This window comes from Marmota monax, unplaced genomic scaffold, assembly GCF_021218885.2.
Source record: "Marmota monax isolate L192 unplaced genomic scaffold, Marmota_monax_Labrador192_F-V1.1 WCK01_AAM20220418_F8-fsc00104, whole genome shotgun sequence".
NCBI lineage: Eukaryota > Metazoa > Chordata > Mammalia > Rodentia > Sciuridae > Marmota > Marmota monax.
The window spans coordinates 5,529,100-5,551,846 of NW_026693836.1; the positions used below are offsets into that span (position 1 = coordinate 5,529,100).

Sequence of the window (22,747 nt, forward strand, 5' to 3'; positions counted from 1 at the left end):
ACTTTCAGACCATCAATTCTAAGAGGGCAAAAGGTATTCCTGACACATGGCATGGCAAAGAATAGTCACACATTGATTATTTATTGAATGAATTAATAATTTTCATAAATTCTAAAAAGCACTCATGTTCATAGTCTTGATGTGAGATTCTGAAACCATTAAGACATGTGGAGAACTGTGATGTGTGTCAGTATTGTGAGTTACCCTTTTTATAGTCACTCAGTAATTTGGTTATAGTAGAGCCCAACCATCTAGACTTCCTTAGGCCTGGGGAGAATACATAAGCTCTTCTCCTCATGTTCCCCACAAGGAAGTGGAACAGCTTTCATTCTCTCACATCTGTTCCTTAGATATGTGTAAGAAAAGGTCAAAGTTGGAAGACAGCCCATTAGCAAAGGGCAGCATCCCAGCAGCATGCCATGAATCAGGGAGCGAAAGAGTTGTTGGTTTTTTTCCTTTGCCATCTATGTCACAGGGTCCCTTCTCTATGTCTAGTAAACAAGGACCAAATGGAGGAAATCTGACTCTCTTTCAATATCTGAATGAGCCTCAGGGCATGTAAAAGATCTGTAACACATCTGTATTAACAGCAAGTAAATAAGTAAGTAAATCTCAAAGACCATCTGGAGTTGTGGCTTCTCATAAATTTCTGTTCATCTTTTTTTTTTTTTAATGAAAAGACATTTTCCAAGTTGATATGCAAGGAAACTCATTGGTTAGGAAGATCAGTTTACACATCAAGCAGATAAACCTTTATCAGCAGAGCAATTCTTATTTGCACAGAAGGGCCAATAAACCTAAGCAGAGAGGTAGCTGGTTCTGCTTCTTTTAGTTTCTCTTCTGTGTCTAGCTAGTGTGCTTTTGAAACCATCTCCTTTCAGTGCCAAAGGCCATGTCATCCTGTATATAACTCACCATGAATGGGAGAAGTGTGTAAATAGCAAGGCATTAAGCAGCTCTAGGGACTTGAAGGTAGGTAGTACAGAACACTTAGGCAGTGCGCTGTGAGAAGAGGCTGCTGGAGGGGAAATGTAATACATGTCTTCAAGTACATGAAGGATTATTATTGCTCCATAGCTGCTGACTCCTCTGAGCCTTTTGTGCTTCACCATTTACCAGGGCTTCTGATTTGCTCTTGCCATACCCTGAAACCCTCCAGGAAGTGGATCACCTCACCTGTTCCCTTCCCTACTCATACCCAACCACAGCGTCAGCCATGCTTATCACTCTCTGTTTCCCCCAAACCTTAATTTTCACACCTCCTTGCATGCCCACATTCTACACCCCCATTCTACCTTTAGCATTCTCTACATTCTTCCAGGCCCTGCTGGTGTTCTGCATTCTTCTAAAAGCTTTGCCTGGCCTGGGTTGTAATCTCTTTCCTACAACTACTAATAGTAGTAGGTGCTCATGTTTTATGCAGCTACTAAGTATCAAACACTATATTGACTTTGTTAAACAGCATTAACTTTACAGATGCAGATGATGATGTACAAACAGGAACAAAAAATCATTTTTCCAAATTCATGCAGCAAGAAGTGTGAAGTAGGGATTGGAACATGGGTTGCTAACTATAAAACCTGTGCTTTAAATTCTTCCATTTAGGGCTGAGGTTGTGGCTCACCAGTAAAGCACTCACCTAGCATGTGCAAAACCCTGGGTTTGATCCTCAGTACCACATAAAAATAAATAAACAAAATAAGTTTTTCCATTTACTTTATCACTAAGCCTTAAGTGTCCTTATTTATAAAATAGAACAAATGTTGCCTACTCACCTGGTTTTTGCATGCACAACGTAAAGTGTGGAAAAAGGTGACCTGTATATTCTAGAACTAAATAAGCATTTGTTCCTCTCTTCCTCTGTCTTTCTATATCAGTTTGGTCTGTTCTACCTAGTTTGCACATCTGGTATTCCTTTGTTAAGGTGGTCTTGATTTCTCCACTGGACTTACAGTAAGCAGGGACTGTCTTTATCTGTATTTCCCATCAAGCAGGGACTGTCTTTTTCTGTATTTCCCATCATTCTTCCATAGAGCCTTCTGGAGTGTGAGGAAAATTAGCATGAAGAAGCAGAAGGAAAATTTAGAGTTGTTTTCATTAAACATGGCCCTGCCTATGAACATGAATGTATGTGAAGGACTGGATTAAAGGACAAGGAAGTAATAGAATCCACTGAGAAAGGGTTATCTGCCAGCATAGCAGAAGTGGGTGATTTTTTGTTTTTGTTTTTTTCAGATTTCCTCTTAGGCTTTTTGAGATTAAATAACAGTGCTAAGAACAAACATGAACAAAAATGAAAACAAAAACTGGATAATGGCCACTCTCTTAGTAATATTTAATTGTTATGTATAAGACCATTTGAAAACTTATGCATGTTTCAACATCTTGGTATTTAAAAATGATTTTAGGAATAGGGAAGCTGAAATTTGATGAATATCACTTAGCAATGACATTATTTCAAAGAAAGCAGATGACTTCTATAAACAAATATTGATCTAAACAAGCAAAGACATCTTGGTTTACAGGACATTGCCTTGCTGTCGGAGCAAGCTTTCTGTCAATTTTTGATAAAGCATGGTACCAACTTCTCTCCACTTGAACTCTGTGCCTTTGTGAGATCTTATATTTACTTGACAGAAGTGGTGAGGTCCTGAATACATAAGAACTCTCCCTTTATTACTTTGTTCTGGAAAACAGAACAAAAATAGGTCAAGAAATGATGGCTGCATATATAAATAATGTAAACACTCCTATCACTGTCCTGGGCAGGACATTTATCATGCACACAGCCACAGACACCCAGATCTGGCCCCCAACTTACAGCTCTCAAATTTTGAGTTGTCAATTGGAAACTTGATTATTATCAGTTTAAAACAACCAGGGAACTCTGGCAATGATTTAACTTGTTTGACTTTCTTAAGCTAACAATTAACGTTTTAGACTATTGTTGACAAAATATTTAACTTTCCCATGCCATTTGTGTAAGTGACTTTTCTAATATTTCTGGGAGCTCTGGGGGCTACACTTTTCCTAAACTTCTCAGGCCCATGCAGGGGCCTGTGAAGTACATGCATTCAAAAATTCCCCAGACTTTCACAGTATCACACATTAGAAGTGGAATTTCCTGGGACTTCAAGAACACTTAAGTAAACTGATATCTCAGTTTTAACTTGATAGCACTAAATTTGGAATACCGATCCCTCTACAATAAAAGTTATTTCACCACTTAAAACAGACAACTGAGAGCTGAGATACTTTTAAACCCTGAAAAAACTGGTATTATTATTCATCGTTCAGTTTATTAGTAGTAATATTAGTGAAGATGTCTTGCATTTTTGTAGGGCAGTTATTTTTTCTCAAGCTCATTCAGAAACATATCTTCATTTGCTTCTCTCAACAAGCTAGAGCAGTATTCTAGTTCTCTCTGTTTTACAGATGACTGCTAAGTGACTTGTCCTAGGTTACCCAGCTGGTTAGGGAATCAAGCAGACACAAATTCAAGAGCCACAGGTCCCTTGTTTGATCTGCTTTCTTTCCCCCACACCACATTAGAGAAAAGATAATCTCTGAAGCCAAAGAGGACTTAGAACCACTTATCTACCCATCCTAGCAACACAATCTATACAATAGAAAAAGAGCTTGTCTCAGGAAAAGGGAAAGATTAATAATGTACCATGGAAGTGCTAACCTTACTGTTCCATGGACCAGCAATTATTCAGTTTCACAGTTCATTCAAAGATTCAAACATACTTCACTAGAAAATGATTTAGTGCTGAAAGCCTCCTCCAAGTGGTTAGAAATACAGATTTGCTCAAAGCCCTACAATACCAGCTCTCTAAAAGGCCCTTTTCCTGTAGTCTCTGCAGCAGTGGGGCTTCCCCTGAACATGTACTTGAGCTAAATGAAGAAACTGGCTGAGTAAGGGCTGCAGAATTAGGCTTTCAATGTGGACAGAATTAGAACTGACTTAGAGGTTATTCTTACATTATTCTCGAAACTTAGGCTATTGAAAAGATTCAGAAATTAAATATTCTCCACAGTAGAACACACCTCAAAGTCAACACTATCCCACTGAACAAAACTAATCCTTTCACCTTCATTCAGCAAACATTATTCACTATATACAAGGCATTGTACTAGAAGGTATGTGGGATACAGAGCTTTCATCTGAGGACATAGCACTTATTTGATTTTAGATGATCAATATTCTCTCCTTTTCTCCAAAGGACATTTATGGCCACTTAAAGCATACAAATTCACTATTAAAGTGATACATTCAGCACACCCAGATCACATAAATCTGGTTATGGACACAGTCACAATAAAATTAAGAAAGAATTCTGACACTCATTCTGGGCAAAGACCTTTAGATTAACAGTGTCTTTGAAAATAAGAGAAGCCTGCTTGAAGTGAGACCTGCTGGTGTAATGGGCCTGGTGAATCACTCCCTAATGCCCAGGCCTCCTGTCAGACACAATGTTATCAGGTTAATACAGCACTTGCATCACCATCTCCGAGTACCAGGCTGAGTAATAAAGTGCCAAATTTAGAAGCTATAATGGAGAGGGAATTTCCAATAACCAAAAGGGGAGCTGTGGATCAACCTTTGCAATTCCACAGTTTCAATGAAGAACACCATTTTGAAATAAGTCGCTCTTTTCCTTTCTAACTTAATGTCAAACCTCCCACATCATCACTACACTTGGAAAGGGAACCACTCCAAGGGAATGAATATATTAGGAGATGGTTGGAGGGCAGAGGAGAGAGCAGAGGTGGCAAAACAAACACCTTTGGCTTCTGCAGGCTTAGCTCTTTAGTGGAGAAAGGCCAGATGTTATTTCCTCACTTCTTTGCCAACATGGATATTGCTATTGTAAAGCTACAATAACCACTGAAATTGGTTTCATTTCACATCCCAAAGCACTCAAGAAAAAGAGACGGCTTCATCTTACTTCCAAGTTGGACAAAAGCAAAAAATAAACAAACAAAACAACCCAAACCCAAAGCACCCAAGGCTATGAGCAGACGTGCCAGGTTCCTTACAGAGGCATGTATGTGAAGGCCCTGAGGAAAAGCCCCTGTGGCCCTTTTGTAGCTCCTCTTGTCTTGACATCCAGGGCAGATCAGCTTTCCCCTTTCAGGGCTGGCCTGGATGCCTTGCTGTCAGTATCATCCCAGAAACACTTACCAGGAGACTGTGAAGCACACAAAGCTGTATTATTGGGAGACTTGCAGACAGATTATAAATTTACTGGGGACAATCAAGGCATTTAGTTACTTTTGGCTGCAGATGCTGGTGACACACACATACATACAAACTTCATTCTTCTTGCCATTCGAGCAATTCTTTGCCTTCCTCCTTCACCCTAGCATCTCTCTTTCACAAAACAAACTCCCACTGCTCTGCTGGGGAATTCCAAGGAAAAGTGGCAATGGAGCAGATGGTAGAGAAAGGAAATCAGGACTTGAAGCTCCAACAGAACTTCACAAGCTAACTGCATTCAGGGATAAAACAGTAAACACTGGGCAGTTTCACTATAGGTAGCTATTTTTCCGTCTGAAGCTGGTGTCGAAGAGTTGTACTTTTGGTTATCCCAAGTAAAATATATGTATGGAGGGGGAGAAGAGCATCACGGCTCCCAGATCCAGGAAATCTCTCCATCACAGACTTAGGGCAAGGATAAGGGGGAACCAAAAAGAAATACCCCGGGGGCCTGGCTGGAGGATGTCCAGTCCCCACAGCTTATTTTCCAGTTCCTCAGGAGGAGACATTGACACAGTACCATCAGGTTCCATGGGCTTTCTGAGTACTTTTGGGCTAACAAGGCCATTTCCTATTTCTGCTTTACACCCAAGCTGGCTTAGGGAAACTAAAGCTGTGCCATGAGCAGACACAGAACTTCAGGAGCCCCATGAAATTCAGAGGGGAAGCTCGCAGGGCTGCAGGGCAGCATAGGATATATCACCTTCTATCCAATTGCTACTGGCCCAGCAACACAAGGGGAAGGGAGCACATCTCAGGCAGGCAGTCACCTGACCAGGACTGGGACCAAAAATCAATGATTCAAGGGATCCTCCCTCTGGGTGGGGTGTGTCTGTGCCTGTGAGGAAGCACTTGCAGTCAGAAACTTAATCAGAACTTTTGGGTTTGATATGCAGTCACAAGGAGTGGGTAAAGAGAAGGCACTTCCCAGAATGAAGTGCACTTCCTTCCCACTTCCTTGAATGCTCTGAGATAGCACTGCTTGATCAGAGTGTCTAGAAAAGAAGCTAGGTGGGAAGTGGGATGGGGTCCACAGGAAATCAGGGAGTAGGCCTTCTTCTAAGAACATCCTTCACTAGTCTATCTTTGGAATATATTTCCCATTTTTTAACTTTTTTGAATGAGTAGACACTCAGAGAACTTGTTCTGTATTACAAGTGCTATTTATGTTCTCTTCACCCAAAAGAAGGGATACTTCAAAGGAAGGAGGGGAAACCAGGCAAGAAGGCAAAGGCTTTGATAAAGGTCAGTTGAGCTGATAAATGCCTCCACGCTGAAGAATGGCTTGTTGGGCCTAATTAGAACTGGCTAGCCAAAGCAGGATGAGCTTTGACACAGGGCCTTCCTCGGCTGCAGCCTTTCTTTTAAAAGTCCTGAACCCCAGAGAGCCTCTGGAGAAGTAGGACTTCTTATCAGTTAAGGAATATTCTACAGGTGGTGGAAAATTCATGCATGAGCATTGGTGGGATTTGATGAGCAAGAGTACAAAAGCACACAGACAACACACTCAGTGGCCTTTGAGGTCATCAGTGACATCTTGGCCTTCTTTACTGCCATCCATTCTGCACTAGGCCAAGGCAACCTCTACCTTCACAAAAGGTCACATGACCACAGCCAGAAGCATGAGAAAACCAGGTGCCTTACCGCAATCAGGGCTGAGTTCCTCTGGTCCCCTGGGGTTGAAGCTGGTGGCTGCTGCTCTCCATTTATCCTACCACCGCCACCATTATTGCTACTGTTCAACAGATGCTGCTGGTGGTGATGGTGATAGTCTGGTGGGGGCGGTGGGGCTGCTGTTGCTGCTGCTTGGGAAGCCGTAGGAGGGGCAGCAGGGGGCGGTGGAGGGGCTGAAGTGGTGGCAGCGGTGGCATTGGCCTTGGTGTGTTTGCCAGCCTTCCTTGCTCCCTGGCCATGCTGTACAAGGCTCAAGAGCTGCAAGGTGCTCTCCCTTTCACGGTCTGAGCTCTCGGCCCTACCACGTTCATAGCGTCCTTCACAGCTCAGGTGGTGCTGGCGGCAGACAGCAATCCGAGCCCGCAGGCGCTCCACGATAGCACTGTGCACCCTGGGGGTGACTGAGCCCCCTCCTAGGAGCCCCGCCCCAGAAGGCCCCCCTAGCCCTCCTGCAGGGGCCTGTGGGGGCGCTGTGTCCCCCATCTTATTGGACACAATGATTGCTGCCTGGGATGATGAGGTGTAAAGAGGCTACTGTGTTGTCTATTGCAGGCAAATCTGTGTTTGACAATGTGAACTCAGTGTTCAGGGCCACATGAATAGAGGTCTTCAGAGGTGGGGGGAACAGTAGAGAAGGTGTGGGGGAGGGGAGTTAGTAAAAAGAGGGTGGGGAGAAAAGAATGGAGACCAACTGGAGAGGATAAGTTGGAAACAAACCCTGATCAACTTACTCTAATTGCATTTGACAGCTCTGGAGAAGTTGGATAGAGTTGGTGAATTCCCCCCCACACACCTCAAGAAGCTGACAAGAGCCACTATGTACTTTGTAAGCACAAAATCTGGGGGTTAGTTCAAGAATTCAGGGATTGTCAAGCAAGAGACAGAAACACACAGAAAAAGGAATTGAGAGAGGTATTAATAGAGAGCTGGACTCCCCGCACCTAGTTGTTTCAGAAAATTATGGAGATGTATCTGCAGAGAAATACATTTCTACCATGGTGTATGTAACCGGCAGCCTTTACTTTTTCTCAGGTTAAACACACACACACACACACACACACACACACCAAAAACAAAACAAAACAAAAAAACAGTGCTGTTTCAGAACGTTTTGAAGTCAATGTTCAAAATGTGCAAAAATCAAGGGCAACTGTCTTTTGGCTTTTGATTTTTTCCTCTTTCCCTTTGCTCCAATGTTATCTCCTCCTTGGGGTGCTGTAGGATGTTGTCTTCTCCCAAAAGGAGACAGCTTTTCAATCGTTAACAATGTCAGTAATTGGACTTTGGGACCATGCTTTTTTCTTCTGCTAATCCAATCACCGGCAAAATCCTCATTCCCTCTAAGGTTTCCTAGCCTTAAATGAAAGCAATCTGAAGTGGCTAGCCACTGAGAGAGATCCTTCGACACATATTTTCTTTCCCGCTTACGGTTCTATTCCTCACCCCGGCTCTATTCTCATACAGTATCAAGAGACACAAACTCTTCCGAGAGTAATTTACAAACGATGGTCAAACTTACAAACTTCCAGCAAATTGCACCGAGTCATGTCCAGCCACTTTTCTGTCCACTTTTGTACATTCCATCCCCGGCCAGTGGATCTGAGGGTCTGGACTCGCAATAAGCAATGTGGTTCTATCTCTTGTATTGCTCCGCTTTATAGATGGAAAAAAAAAGTAGCTTGTATTTTCCTTTCTCTTTCTCGTCTGTTGTTAGCCGCTTGCTGACACTGGTTCCCGCCCGGAGTCACGGCGATACACAGGCGATACACAGGCTTTCATTGTGCTCCGATAGGAGAGGGAGAGAAAGAGAGAGAGTGAGACAGAGAGGGAGAAAGAGAGAGCCAGCAAGCCGCGGGGTGGGGGGGCTGGGGGGGGGAGGGCGGGAGAGCTCGCTCGAGGCTCCCTGGTGGAAGGCTGGTGCCACTACTCAAGTGAGTAATCGCAGCCAGGCACCGGGGAAAGGGGAACGCAGAGGGCCTCCCAGTGGCTGAAGAGGTAAATCCCAAAGCTGCGCATCTCAACAGACTTCGCTCAGCCCAGCCTCAGACTTGGTGATGCGGGGAAGACTGGGGAAATTCCCCAACCCCTATGCAACTATTTCACTCTCTCTAAATGTTTAAGAAATTCCCTGCCAGGGAATGTATTTTCCCTTTCAGATCTACATTATGCCCCTCTGAGGATATCATTTTCATCTTTCAATATGTTGTAAATGATACCACTGAGCACCCCAGCGAGAACTCGGTAAGCGTTGAGGAAACGTTCATTAGTAAGGAAGTTGGCGAATGTGTTTGGGAGGGGTGTAGAGAGAAGGAAAATCATTGCTATTTCGTTAAGGGCATGCAGGTGTAGTGTCTGCCTCCTATCTGTGTCTCTCTGGATGGTTTATCTGGGTGGTCAAAGCATATCAATATGGATAAATAAAATCCTTATGCGGATGGTGAAATTACTAATACCAGTTCTAGAAGAAAAACAAGTTTTTTTTTCTTTAAAAATTTAAGATTGCTTATGACAACCAAATGCGAGACAAGACTTTTCTATAGCTATCTGGTTTACATATACAATGAAGAAAATCAACGTGTACCAGATGACTTTCAAGTTTAATAACACAAACCAAATAGATCTCTTACAAAGAACATTTTCTCCTCAATATTAGATAATCCTGTTTTTAGCCAGCCGTATAGTGGATTCTGCTTGTCTATTAATTATGGAGAGTAAATTAAGGTAAGTACAATATTGGAAGTTGGAACCAAAAATAATCTAGGAGGACTAATTTGGATGTCATTGGATTTGAGTTCTCAAGCAGAGGAGCTTCATTAATTTAAACCAACTCTGGCATTTCAGTAACATGATCCTGCTTCAAACTGAGCCCTGGACAGAAATGAATGGTCAAAATAAATGCAAACATTTCAAGACTGGATTTATTCAGTTTAGTTCCCCATAGACTGACCTACTGTAGTTCCATTTTATTTTTACAAATGTTAGATTAGAAGTGGAGGCAAGTATACTCTGATAGAATACAGGTTAAGTATCCCTTATCCAAAAATACTTGGATACTATAAGTGTTTTGGTTTTTTGAGTTTTTCAGATTTTGGAATATTTGTATAGATTATACCAATTGAATATCCCCAAGGTGAAAATTTGAAATGTTCCAAAAATTCATCATGTTGGTACTCAGAAAGTTTCAGATTTTTAGAAGCATTTCAGATTTTGTATTTTTAAATTAGGGATACTCAGCTATAAAACATTTAGCTTTTCATGGGAACATATTTCTGTCTGCCCCATTCAAGGCTAATTTCCTTATTATTCATGTGAAGGAAGGCAGAAATATATCTTTGTTAAATAAACAAAATTTGAATGATGAACTCTGCCATGAGGTGTCATTAAATGTGAAAGAGTTTTGATCATTTTATATTTGATTTTTTAAAAGTTGTATTCATTAGACAATATCTTGTTTCACTGTTATGGGTATTTGAAATTCAGCAATCATGCCTGATAAAAGAAAAATTGTAATATTTAAGTTTAAATTTTACTGTTCACTCTATCACCCTGCAGTAACATAGGTTTTGATTAATAGCATGGAATTCTTGGTCAAATAAGCTATCCCTAATCATATAAATTAAAAGATCAAAGTGGTTTATAAATTTACATCAAATGACACATAAATGAATGCAAAAATTTATATATTTATGGGGTAGCATAGATATTTCAGTACATGTATGCATTGGGTAATAAACTGAACTATGCTATACACAGACATATCTTAAAAGCTTGGGAAGCAAAGTTTCATAATATAAGCACATATTCATACTATATTCCAGTGGTATGGGACATTTCTTTGGAATGTCTTTTGCATACATTTACCCTTATACAGCATAGCCATTGATTTCAAGATGTCATTTATTATCAACTCTTCATTTCTACTCACATCACTTATGACTGTTTATTTAAAAAAATTGGTTTCAGGCACAGCACTTCATATAAATGATCTCCCTTGATTTGCAATCCTGGGAGATAGCTATTAATAACCCCAATTGTGAGAAAACTGAGGCTTATAAAATTAATCTCCAGTTCATATAACAAGGACCCAACTCAAGACTGACTTCAAACCTATGCTCTTACCCATCAGGCTTGCTGCCTTAAAATCAAGTGTGATTGTTGTATGAAAAGAGAGGTTAGAACTCCCCTTGACAAGGATGGAAGAGGCTCTGGGACCTGACAACATGCATACAGTTAAGGCATTGCCACCTACTTCGTGGCCTCTAACCATCGTTTTTTTAGCTAATCCCCCCCCCCAAACAAATGCCCAATGTCTTCTCTGATATAAGGGGAATGACTCAAAATGGGGTAGGGAGGGAGAGCATGGGAGGAAGATTACCTCTAGATAGGGAATAGGGGTGGGAGGGAAAGGGAGGGAGAAGGGGAATAGCATAGATGGTGGAAGGAGACCCTCATCATTATACAAAATACATGTATGAAGATATGAATTTGGTGTCAACATACCTTGTATACTAACAGAGATATGATAAATTGTGGTATAAAAGTGTATTAAGAATTGTAATGCAAAAAAATAATGAGAGCTCATGTATAATGGCATAATTTGGCATGAACATACTTTGTATACAGAGTTACAAAAAATTGTGCTGTGAATGGATAATTGTGATTGTAATGCATTCCACTATTGTCATGTATGTAAGAAATAAAAAAAAAATCAAGTGTGAAAAGAATTACAAGGAAGTCAAACTACTCTCATAGTAGCTCAAGGAGTGCAACTATCCCCCAGTCAACACTCATGGTAAACAAGCCCCATAATACCTGTAAGGAATGAGTAGTGGATACAACTACTCACTTGAATATGAGTGTACAAAGTTAGGAAACCTAGTTAACTATACTCAATTATGAAATAACTATCCCCCCACTCATTTTTCCTGTTTTATGGTTCTATGCCTTCTCTCATTTCCCAAAACTTCTGTTTAGTTTTCAATCATGACTTCTTTTACTTTTCTCTTTTCACCTTACTCGTATCTTCATCATACACAGCTATCTAATGCTATATTAACTAATACTACAGAAATAACTGCCCAGATCTAAAAACATTGTCATGTGAGATTTATAAGCTTGCAACCTATTTTTAGTGTTATAATTGGATCAATGATATTGGTTATAATATAATACAGTATGTCATAATAGCAGTTAAGGTTAATTCTATTTTTTGACATTTGTATTTTCTTATAAAACTACTTGTTTGGGTCCCCTAAACCATACTAATTCTCCACTCCTAACAGCCTGTATCTTTGTCATTCTTTTGGTGTTACCATGTACTTTGTACTTAAAAGCTTCTTGTATCTTCCAAACATCCACTAAAGTAGCATATCCCCAGACATCAGAAAAACTACCTGTATGCATTTTGTGATCAACAATCAGCTGTTCTAATTGGAAAAGACCAATTCAAGCCAACAACGGGCCTGACCCAGAATTACATAAGCTACTATCGTAAGTACCTGGAATTATTAGTGCCTTAATTTTATAAATTATTGCATACAGTTAAAAATAATAAAAGTTTTACAATTTTCAGGTTGAAGTCCTTTTCCTCGTCCACTATCTCAAGCTTGTCATGTGTCAGATGCAAAGTGGTGCTTCCAGAGTCATCAGAGAAACTTTAAAGATCATTTTCTCTGGCCTTCTTTTAACAAATCATTCATGATCCTTCATCTTCCTCACCTTGACTATCATTTGTATAATTCTGTCTTGATTCTTTTTGAACTGAGTCCTTTCATCTTCACCTTTTAACTATGGCTTAATTTTTATTCCCTGGCGTTAAGGACTATTCCTCCATGTTCCAGAGAAATAAAATGAATATAGATGTATGACCAAAATGTTTATCTCACACTTTTGAAAAATGTATGCATTTTTTATTAAGCATCAGCATCAGTATTCTCACCACTTTGTGAGTCTTTAAAATCCAATTTGTTTAAAATAATAATAGGGATAATTACAGAAAATGAATTACAGAAAATATGAACTAATCTTCCTTGAAGGATTTAACAAAATGTAGATATTTATTATGTATATACATACATTGAGGTCCATGCTGTGAATCTCATTAATAGATGAAGCGAGGTTCAATTAAGACTTCCAGTAAGAAAAAGAATCTAAAATTCCACAGTAGAAGAGATCCTTTTAGAATACCATTATTGAGAATTAAAGATGGAATAGACAGGGTCCATTTGTTCACTCTGCAACTGTTTATTATACTCTGGGAAAATGAAGATGTGCAAAGTAATGCAGATACCAAAATATACTTTTAAAGTATTTTTAGCTGAACTTGTCTCTGGAATCTTCAGACCCTAACATATACGCATATATTGGGAAAGTTATGGGTAAAAATAAAATATATATTAATCATTAACATCTACACAAAACTGAATAGAAAAAAGAAATAACATAAAGTATGAAAATACAGATCATGAAATTTTTCTTGAATGTGAGGTTTGAAAGACTCTCAGAGGCCCGAAATTCATTTTTAAGGAAAACTTTAGAAAAAGCATAAAGCACTCCTCTATTTGGAACAGAAAAACTACAGTCTGATTATGAAGCAAGGGGACTTTACTGAATGATACATTGAGGTTTCTTCTATGGCAGTTTAGATGATAGTAATAAAAAATATATTAGTGAAGAAAACCATTTAATACTGTAAAAGGATAACAAATAGATCCAAACAGAGATTCAACATTAAATATATAGAGATGTTAGGCTAAATATTTTAAAATACAATATATTTCTACTAAACTGACAGAACATGATTAGCTCAGTCACTTGATAGTCATCTGTAATAAAGGCATTGTTAGATAACTTTAAAAATACATTTATGGGCTTAAAAATTATTAAGCTTGTTTTCCATGTACAGCAGATAAAAGTTTTATCAGATATAGAGTGCCATTTCATGGGAAATTAAATGAACATGTTTTAAACAAGATATTTTGCTTGAAGATACACAAAAAACATATAAAATGCCACATAGTACAGTGAAACAAGGTTCATGATCTTCACATTTACAGGAATTTATAAAATCTTCTCTGAAGGAAATGTATTACAATTCAGTCAAACTTCTCATCTTGAAAGTAATCCGCAAAATTGAGATATTCTTCAAGTTGACCATATTTCTGCATATACAATGAAAAAGCTAGTTATTTAACTCAAAGCAGTGAAGATAAGCTAGACCTTTTCAAACTACACACATTTTTCAAACTACAACAGAAATGCATTTCATAGTAATTGGGAACAAATATCTTTTTATTATAGTTAGGAACTCAATTTCAAATAAAAATATCTAACTCATAGAAAGCATTGGTAAAAAATCAAACAATAGTATAATTAATTTCATAACTCACAAATTATAATTTTCCGTTATAATATTTATAGTAGAAATTTAATTACTTTAATAACATTAAAAATATTTATAGGACATATATGTCAAAACTAATGACTTATAAGGTACAGAGTTTCGAAAAGATACTTTCCCTGCCCCAATGGAGACTAGAGCTTAGTAGTACTACACTATTAACAATCATAATAAGTGTCATGAAGGAGTAAAAACATGTTATGAGGGTTCAGAAGTCATAGTTTGCTGAAGTGGTTGGAAAAGAATGACATTCAAGCTGTCCTTGGCACAAAGATTTTGTAGGCAAAAAGTTAGCAAATTTTTCTGCAAGAGATAACATGTTCATCCAACAGTAACTTGATAAGGAAGTATGGGCTTTGACTATACTCTAAGGAATTGAGAGAGATAAGATTGAACTAAAGAGATTATGGTCAGATAATAAAAAGTATGTTAGGAGTGGAATAATAATTTAACAGACCATGGAATGGTGCTAAAGATCTGGGAGCAGAGGACTGACCTGATCTGAGGTATATTTTAAGGAAATTGGTAAAACAGCCATTCTAGAACGATTTCACAACCAATTATGAACCTATGGTTACAAGTTAGGTCACGAGGGCTCAAATTTGAGTAATAGCAATGAAGATGGAGGATAAGGAACAGGGTGGAACAAGTTAAGAGAGGAGTCGAGGATGATTTTGAGATATCAAGGTGAGTGAGTAGGAGAAAGAGCAGGGCCATTTCACAAGTAGCTTGGGGGAGCAAAAGAGATATATGAGTTCAGTTTGGGATATACAGAGTGCAAAATGCTTTCTTCAGTTGAGGAGGTTATGTAATCTTATGGTTTCTTGATATGAACTCCGAGGGTCTATCCCTATCAAGATGAGAGAAGATCTCTAAGAACCTTGTGGTGGTAGAGATCTATAGAAGGGAATATGAGGAGTCCATCTTCCTTCTAGATAAGGCCATGAAACCTTTTTTTATAACCCCAAGATCTCTGATTACATCACCTTCTCAGGAAAGGAGGAAGAAAAGAACAAGAGGAGGAATAACTTATAAGACTACTTAGGAATTTTCTTGGCCTAGTCTCAGATAGGTTTTACTAGATATAAGTAAAGTACTTTAAGAAATGTATACTTTAAAAGTTTAGTTGTTTGATGCTTTTATCTTATTATTATTATTTATCTTCTTATTATTATCTTTTATTATTATTATTATTTTTCTTTTATGTTGTTTTTCTTTATTATTTATTAAATTTGTTCCTGAAAATTTTAATTTATCTTTTATCTTTTTTTTTTTTCAATAGTGGGACTGAACCCAGGACCTCACGCATGCTAGGCAAACACTCTACCATTAAGATATGTCCCTAGCTCTTTTTCTAAAATTTTACTTTGGGAGAAGGTCATTGCCTAGGCTGATCTCAGGCATTCTATCCTTCTGCTTCAGCCTCCTGAGTAACTGGGGTTACAGTTGTGTGCCACAGTATCTGGCTCTATCCAATATATATAAAGGATGCAAAATCTCTCCTTGCTTTTATTACAAATAATAGCTAACATTAATTGATCACTTTTTAATTGCTAGGACCTATAATAAATGTTTAAAATGTGCTACTTATTTAATTCCAAAATCAAAATCCTAATTCATATTATTTAATTCCTGTTTTATAGAAACTTTAGATTTATAGAAATAAACTAACTTACCTCCAAATTCTATTGCTAGTAAATGGCAGAGCAAATACTTAAATCCATGCATTTAACCATTATAGTAGTATAGTGTTTCTGAGATTTAAAGTGGGGAGGGGGGACAAGAAGGTAGCAGCTTTGATGACAAAAATGGAAAAAACCTCAAAAGGGACAGTGAAACAGAGAAAAAGACAGTTGGTATTACTTTTGCCATTTTCTCCACCTAAAGATACAGCTCCCTTAGGTCTTCTTCACTGAGCATTTGGAGAGTTTAGATCTTATTTTAATAATGAAGACTACTCTCTTATAGTACCAGATGGGCTTACTAATATAAACAGTTGGGACTGTGGGAAAGCAGTCAGAAAATAAAAGGAGCTTGGAGTCCTTTACTAAGAAGTAGCAGCCTAGATCTACAGAATGGAATATATTTGTCAAAGCAGCTTTGAGAAGCTGAAGACATAATCTAATGTAATATGTCCTTTCAAGTAGTGGTCCTTGTATATAACTTAATCACTCAATTTTTAAAACATTGGATGTTTATCACCATCAAGGATTCTCATTCAATAAGTTTAGATGAAGCCAGAGATTATATATTTTTCACAAACTAGGTGATTTTGATATAGGCTGTCAAAGGCAATGTTTTGAGAAACATCATCTTAAAGGATAGGGGGGAAAAAAGGAAAGTTAAGTTAAAAGGTAGGGAAAAAAGAGAAGAAATCAGAACGATTTAAGAAAAGGGAAGAGTTTTTAGTTATAATTTAAAGTTCTTCTTTATATAATAACTTTTATGCAATAAATTTAGAATTTATTTTTTATTTTATTGGCTCTTTTTAGTTATACATGACAGTAGAATCCATTTTGATATAATTATACAAGCATGGAATATATCTTATTCTAATTAGGACCCTAGACTAGTGGATGTACATGATGGTGAGATTCACTGTGGAATATTCATATATGTATATAAGAAAATTATGTCAGATCCAAGTGCAAAACTGACTTAATATAACATACTTTCATCACTTCCTGGTGTTAATATATCTATTACCCCACCCCAACAATCTTATTTTCAATTCCTAGGAAACTTCATCATTATATGAACTTTCCTCTTAATAAAAAAAAACATTTGTTAGAATTTTGCCTGTCACATATTATTTAAAAATGAGACATATGTATTTGCTATGTATTTTGGTTTTATTAAATGTTCCTATCACTTCTTTTTTATATTTGAGTTACTTCTACATTCCTTTAGTATAAATAGACTGAAACAGATAATCCTCATTTAGTGCTATGGAGTAAAAACAAGAAGAATGAAGTCTAGTTGGCAGGTGTTTGAGAACACACTGAGATACCCTCAGGTAATGGAAGAAAAGTGCTTGGAAGAGAAGGGATAGGTAAGGGTAAAAGCAAAGTGTGGGTAAAAGCTGGGAGCAGAAAGATAGGAACAAATACTTTGTATAAAGCAAAAGAAGGATCTGGTTTAATTGGGAGGTGAAAGCAGAAATAGCCACTGAGATAGGCATTCAAGTTGCACTGAGCCCAGACATTCTAAAGGGTCATAGTAACTATGGCCACAAGATTGCAGCCAGTGAAGGGAAGCATCACAAAACACATGCAGTGTTGTCACATAAAGGCTCACACAGAGAAGGATAAACAGAGTGAGGGCGATAAAATCAGAGTAAACAAATTTGACAAATTCTGAAATTTTATCACAGCACAAAAAACTGCATATGGGTTTATGTTGGCTATAAACCTCATGGTTTCTAGGAAACCTTTGGAGAAATTCTCATAGACAAATTTTTTTTTTTAAAGTGAGGGAAAAATCTCAAAAAGAAAATGAAGCTCTTTGCTATTTTAATATGAATATATATATATATATATTGTCCTAAACATGTATAATCTTGAAATGCCTTCATTGCCTAATGCTAATTGTTATTCTCTATATGCCTAATGTGAGATTTGGTTATTTTCCTCCCTAAGAATATATTTCTTATTCCAGGACCCTTCTGTTGTCCCAAACCTGGTTAAGCTTTCTTGAAGGTACATGATTTGGAAATGCTTTTTGTTTTTTCAAGAAATTTAAGGTTTCCCATATATAATTTTACATAATATAAATGATAAGTACACAGTGATTTTTTTCTATCCCTAGTACACAATCCTTTTTAACTGTAGTATCACAATAGGTTTTCCAATTTCACTAGAGGGTTGGCAACCTCTAAAGGCATCAATAAAAACACTTAAGAATTTAACATCTAGGAAAATGAAGATGTGTTACTGGATAAATGATGGTTCTTCCCTTATGGAAGAGCACAAATGGAAAAGCACAAGCAGGATGGGAGGAGATCTGGAGTAGGCAAAGTAGAAGCAAAGGAAAAGATAAAAAGATGAGAGTAAAATGAATGAAAGAAGACTTAAGGATCAAGGCGTCAGAGGTAGGCAAGATCACTAGGTGGTGGTATGAAGTGGGAAAATTATTGTCAAAATGGAAACCAACCATGAAGTCATTCTCTAGACTAGAAGACCTCCACTGAAGATGATATGTTCTAAGAAATTTGTTTTATTGTTTTTCTTTCCCTCTGCAGAAGTTTGTTTGCCAAGATCTGTTGCCACCCTTGCTCCCACCTACAAATTTCCCTATGATCTAGCCTAGGCAATGGATCTCAAGCAGGTTTTTTTTTTTTTTTAAAGTATATACCATTGATCTGAGGTGCCTGAAATCTACTGTTTGTTCTCTCTTACTTATCCATGTAACTAGACTTGTTTTAGAAGACTGCAATCATATTAGTATTCTTTTTGTGCACTATAAACAATTCTAAAAGCTCTGTGAGCAGACCAGAGCTATGAGCTGCCAGTAGATCTTTGGGAATCCAGTGCACTCTTCAAAACCCCACTCTATTCCTGATATCAAATTTAGTGATCAACAGGATATGGGGAAATCAAAATCAGTGTGATGGCCTGAAACCTCCGCATTCCCCTTGATCTTCAGTTACACTGCTCACTGCTCAGTCCCATGTCCTCAAGAAGAGGATGTGGGTGGTATTAGAACTGGCAGCGAAGATCCTTTCCTCAGATTGGCACCAGGTGCTTCTTCACTCTCAGGTCACAAGAACTGTTCTAAAGAATAGGAAGCAGACAAGCAGAGTTGAGTCCTATACCTTGTCAAAGAAAATAAGGGGATACATATATATGGAATACATATATGAAAGGATAGAGATCCTTCACTAAGGGACAAACTTTTTATTAATTAAAATTTATCTGATGAACTGAGTGAATTCTTGGAATATCAGGACATCTGTTCAGGGTAGGGTAATGATAAGCATGAAAGGAATGTGTGAAAGAAGAGAAAATACAAAAAAAAATGGGGCGAAGAAAAGATTGTCTTTTAAATTTCACTGTCTTCTAATAATTTGTGGGTTTTTCCTGATCATAATTAGGCTCTAGAATCTACAGAATGAGAGGGTTCTTCTATATTCACCTTACCTCTTTAATCCAGCCATTTTCTTTTGACTGACTGAAAATTCTTTCCACTGTTTCTTTAACCTGTTCATCCTCAACTTCTTCTGTCTTTGCAAGAGAGCAACATTCCTGGTAGAGTTTGAACTTAAAATGTTTCAGTTTATGATAAATTCTGGTACGATCAGCACATATTCTGCCAACAGTAAACACCTATATCAAGAAATAAACATTACTGTATCACCTATGAAGTAATATAGTAGTAATGAGTATATAATCTTTCTTGTTTTCAGATTTTCTTTAACATTAGAACCTAGAAAATGCATTCTTATTTATTTTGTTTATATAGTGATTACTTTTTCTTCTTTTATTTATATAACCAGTCACTGGAGATAAGAGAAAAAAGATATGCTATCTATTAGGGAGCTTACAGTCTTGGGAGAATTATATACAAGATGTTATCAAGAGGCTAATGAGGAGGAGGGACACTTAACCCAACTCAGAGAAGAAACAAGTTCCCAAATCAGTTACCCCCAAACTAAGTCTTGAAAACACATTTAACCCAGTCTGGGAAGGAAGAGAGAAATGGCTTGTAAGGGAGAAAGATGAACACACATGGAAGCAAGAAAGGACATGGAAGTAATATATGTACATATTAACTGAGTTAAAAATGCTTGATTTGCAATCATTTGTTAATTTAAGCAACATATAAAAGTGAAGCAAACTCTTATACCATACCAATATTAAGATTGGAAATTTTTTACTAAATACTCCCCACTCCAAAACTTTGTAAAGCAAAAATAACTTTTGCTTTATTTGTTGCTTTAATCAATGTAGTGTGTTAATAAGGTGCATTGATACTTTATTGTCTGCCAGCTGTAAGAATATAAATTTCTAAGTTTTTATGGACTTCTAGGATTTATGATTAAAAATATTTCTTTTTGTGAAATCAACTAACCAGAACATTTTTTCCTTCAGAATATTTTGAATGCCTGTAGTTTGTTATACAAACCTATTGCTAAAATAGGAAGATAGCATCATTGCACTAACCAAATGAAATATATTTTAACCTACATTATTTCACTCATTGTAGAAAATATCAGAAGGGGTCCCAAAATTCTGACATGATCATAATATTATCATGGAGTAACTTGAATAAATAAATGTCTTATTCACTTATGTATTTGTCTCTATGCTTAAACATAATGGATTGTGCAGTATAAGTACAATAAGCTTTAATACTTATCTACAAACTTGCATTATTTCTGATAAAGAACTTAACTTTTCTTCTGAAGCTATACTGCAAGGGAGAAAACACATAAGGATTTTTAACAGAGAAGCCAAGAATTTGTTACAAAAAATGAATTTGTTATATTACGATTGGCAATATCCAGATCTTTGACACATTTTCTTGTTGAGATAATATTTTGGGCACCTTATAACCTTTCCTAAAATCCCCCAAAGTTAAAGAAAAGCATGTTCAGATTTCCACTCATACTTCTGCAAAAACCTTCCTGTTTTTTTGGATCATTAGAAGTAAAACAGGTATTATTGTCTCAGCTTGCTTATTAAAGTAGCTTTTCCATTTTAGCATTATTATCAAACCAATCCTGGTGGTAAATGACATTTCAACAATTCAATTGCCAATACACCCCACTTTAAATAAAAAGGAATCACAACAGCTGCCGTGGCTACTGTTAGTAGTACCCTGTGTGTTTCTACTTCTGCCATTATAGTAGATTGTGAAAGAAGTCTCCTATAGATGTTCTGGAATAAAATATAGTCAAATAATATTGAGATGTGTAGTTCCATCATACTGTATTCTATATTTTCACAAAACAAAAAGAATTTATCTTATGGGATTTTAAAGTTGGAACAAAAGGGAAGGAAAGGTGTTTAAAAATTCTTATCTCAATTCTTTAGTATTCTTTAAAAACATCTTTTCATTTTAATTCCTGCCCTCTTGACTTCTACTTACCTTCATAAAAGTCAGAAAATCCTGAATTACCTTTAGAATATTCTCATGCCATATCCCCCCAAATATGATCACATTCTCTATGGAAAAATCTCATTTTATATGAAAGAGCCCTACTCTTATAAGTTTTCATAGAATACAGTAGATGCATATAATATGTGTAATATTCCAAGTGAACTTATCCCCTTATCTCATTCTGTGTTTAGTGTACTGTTACAGCCCACTGTGCTTCACCATAGGAATTAAATAATCCAGTAAAACATACCTTACACTGTAGTATTCCATTTGTATTAAGTACTGAAACAGGTAAATCTAATCTGTGCTTATAATAGTTTCCTTATTTAAATGTCCAGAAATATATTCACAAACTATTTTGGTTATCTCAGTATATTTCTTTATAATAGAAAACTATTTAAATAAGAAAGATAGGATAAAATATTTGCCAGAGACAGAAAAATAAGTGCTGAGTGTTCACAAAGCAGATAAGCAATATGATATATAAGTGATTTCTTTCTTTTTTTTTTAAACACAATACCTTTATTTTATTTATTTTTATGTGTTGCCGGGGATTGAACCCTGTGCCTCACACGTGCTAGGCAAGCACTCTACCACTGAGCCACAAACCCAGCCCAATTTCTAATCCACTATACAGGGTTCACAGTTCTGTGAACTGATAAATAATTGAGTCACTTCAGTTATCAATGTGAACTGACTGATCATATATATCCAGAGATTGGAAACAGAACTAAAAATTGTTACCAAATTTTCCAGAAGCAGACGATGCTAAATTACAAAACACAGAAAGCATCTGAGTTGTAATTTATTAGCTATGTTATGTGGATATGTATATTTACATAGGCTAACACCCTAGGGCAAGGAAAAGAATAAAACTTTCATTAAGCAGACTTGGTAGGTTTTGAGGATATTTTTCTAGGTTCTCATTTATATACAGAGTAGCTTAGCTCTCTGTGGAAGTTAAAGTACGGAGGACAAAGGGGGAAAAAAAAGGATTCTCAAGGAAAGAGAAAAGAAGTTTGTTTCTAGGTTTCCAGAAACAGTGTGATAGAACAGTGAAGGGATTCTATTTTCTCTTGGTCTGCTTATTTTGCCTAGACACATTACCACTGCTACTTTTCTCAAAATCACTACTTCTTCCCTTCAGATATTAAACATCTTAAGAATTTCAGACAGACTGGACAAAGTGAAAACTGATTCAATATATAGTTCTCTGAATGCTTTTCAAGTTGAACATCTCTTTCCTTCCTTCTCATTTATGCCCTCAGATTTCACCACAATCTTGAGGTCCAGGTCTCTCATTTCAGTAC

The 22,747-nt window shown here is 37.1% G+C and overlaps 2 protein-coding genes and 1 non-coding gene across 6 annotated transcripts in view; 1 reads left to right on the forward strand and 2 right to left on the reverse strand.

Moving 5' to 3' along the window:
- Maml2 (mastermind like transcriptional coactivator 2) overlaps positions 1-8,797 on the reverse strand; it is a 325,554-nt gene extending 316,757 nt beyond the window's left edge. Inside the window, exon 1 of the mRNA XM_046462345.2 lies at positions 6,908-8,797. Within this exon, the coding sequence (XP_046318301.1) occupies positions 6,908-7,420 (513 nt within the window). The 5' untranslated portion in view covers positions 7,421-8,797. The remainder of the gene's footprint in view (positions 1-6,907) is intronic.
- A 2,292-nt stretch (positions 8,798-11,089) lies between these two features.
- On the forward strand, positions 11,090-11,212 carry LOC124105280 (U6atac minor spliceosomal RNA). Its single transcript, XR_006855688.1, has one exon. It is a non-coding gene; the product is annotated as a U6atac minor spliceosomal RNA (small nuclear RNA).
- A 1,600-nt stretch (positions 11,213-12,812) lies between these two features.
- The window catches only part of Ccdc82 (coiled-coil domain containing 82), a 33,220-nt gene continuing 23,285 nt past the window's right edge, over positions 12,813-22,747 (reverse strand). For 3 of the 4 annotated variants that reach the window (XM_046462379.2, XM_058584981.1, XM_046462380.2), the window contains 2 exons: positions 19,475-19,660; positions 12,813-14,097 (listed from right to left, as the gene is read on the reverse strand). In XM_046462379.2, coding sequence (XP_046318335.1) covers positions 14,032-14,097; positions 19,475-19,660 — 252 coding nt within the window. In that variant the 3' untranslated portion in view covers positions 12,813-14,031. Of the gene's footprint in view, positions 14,098-14,121; positions 19,109-19,474; positions 19,661-22,747 lie in introns of those variants that run through there. The other variant, XM_058584980.1, reaches the window with a different exon arrangement.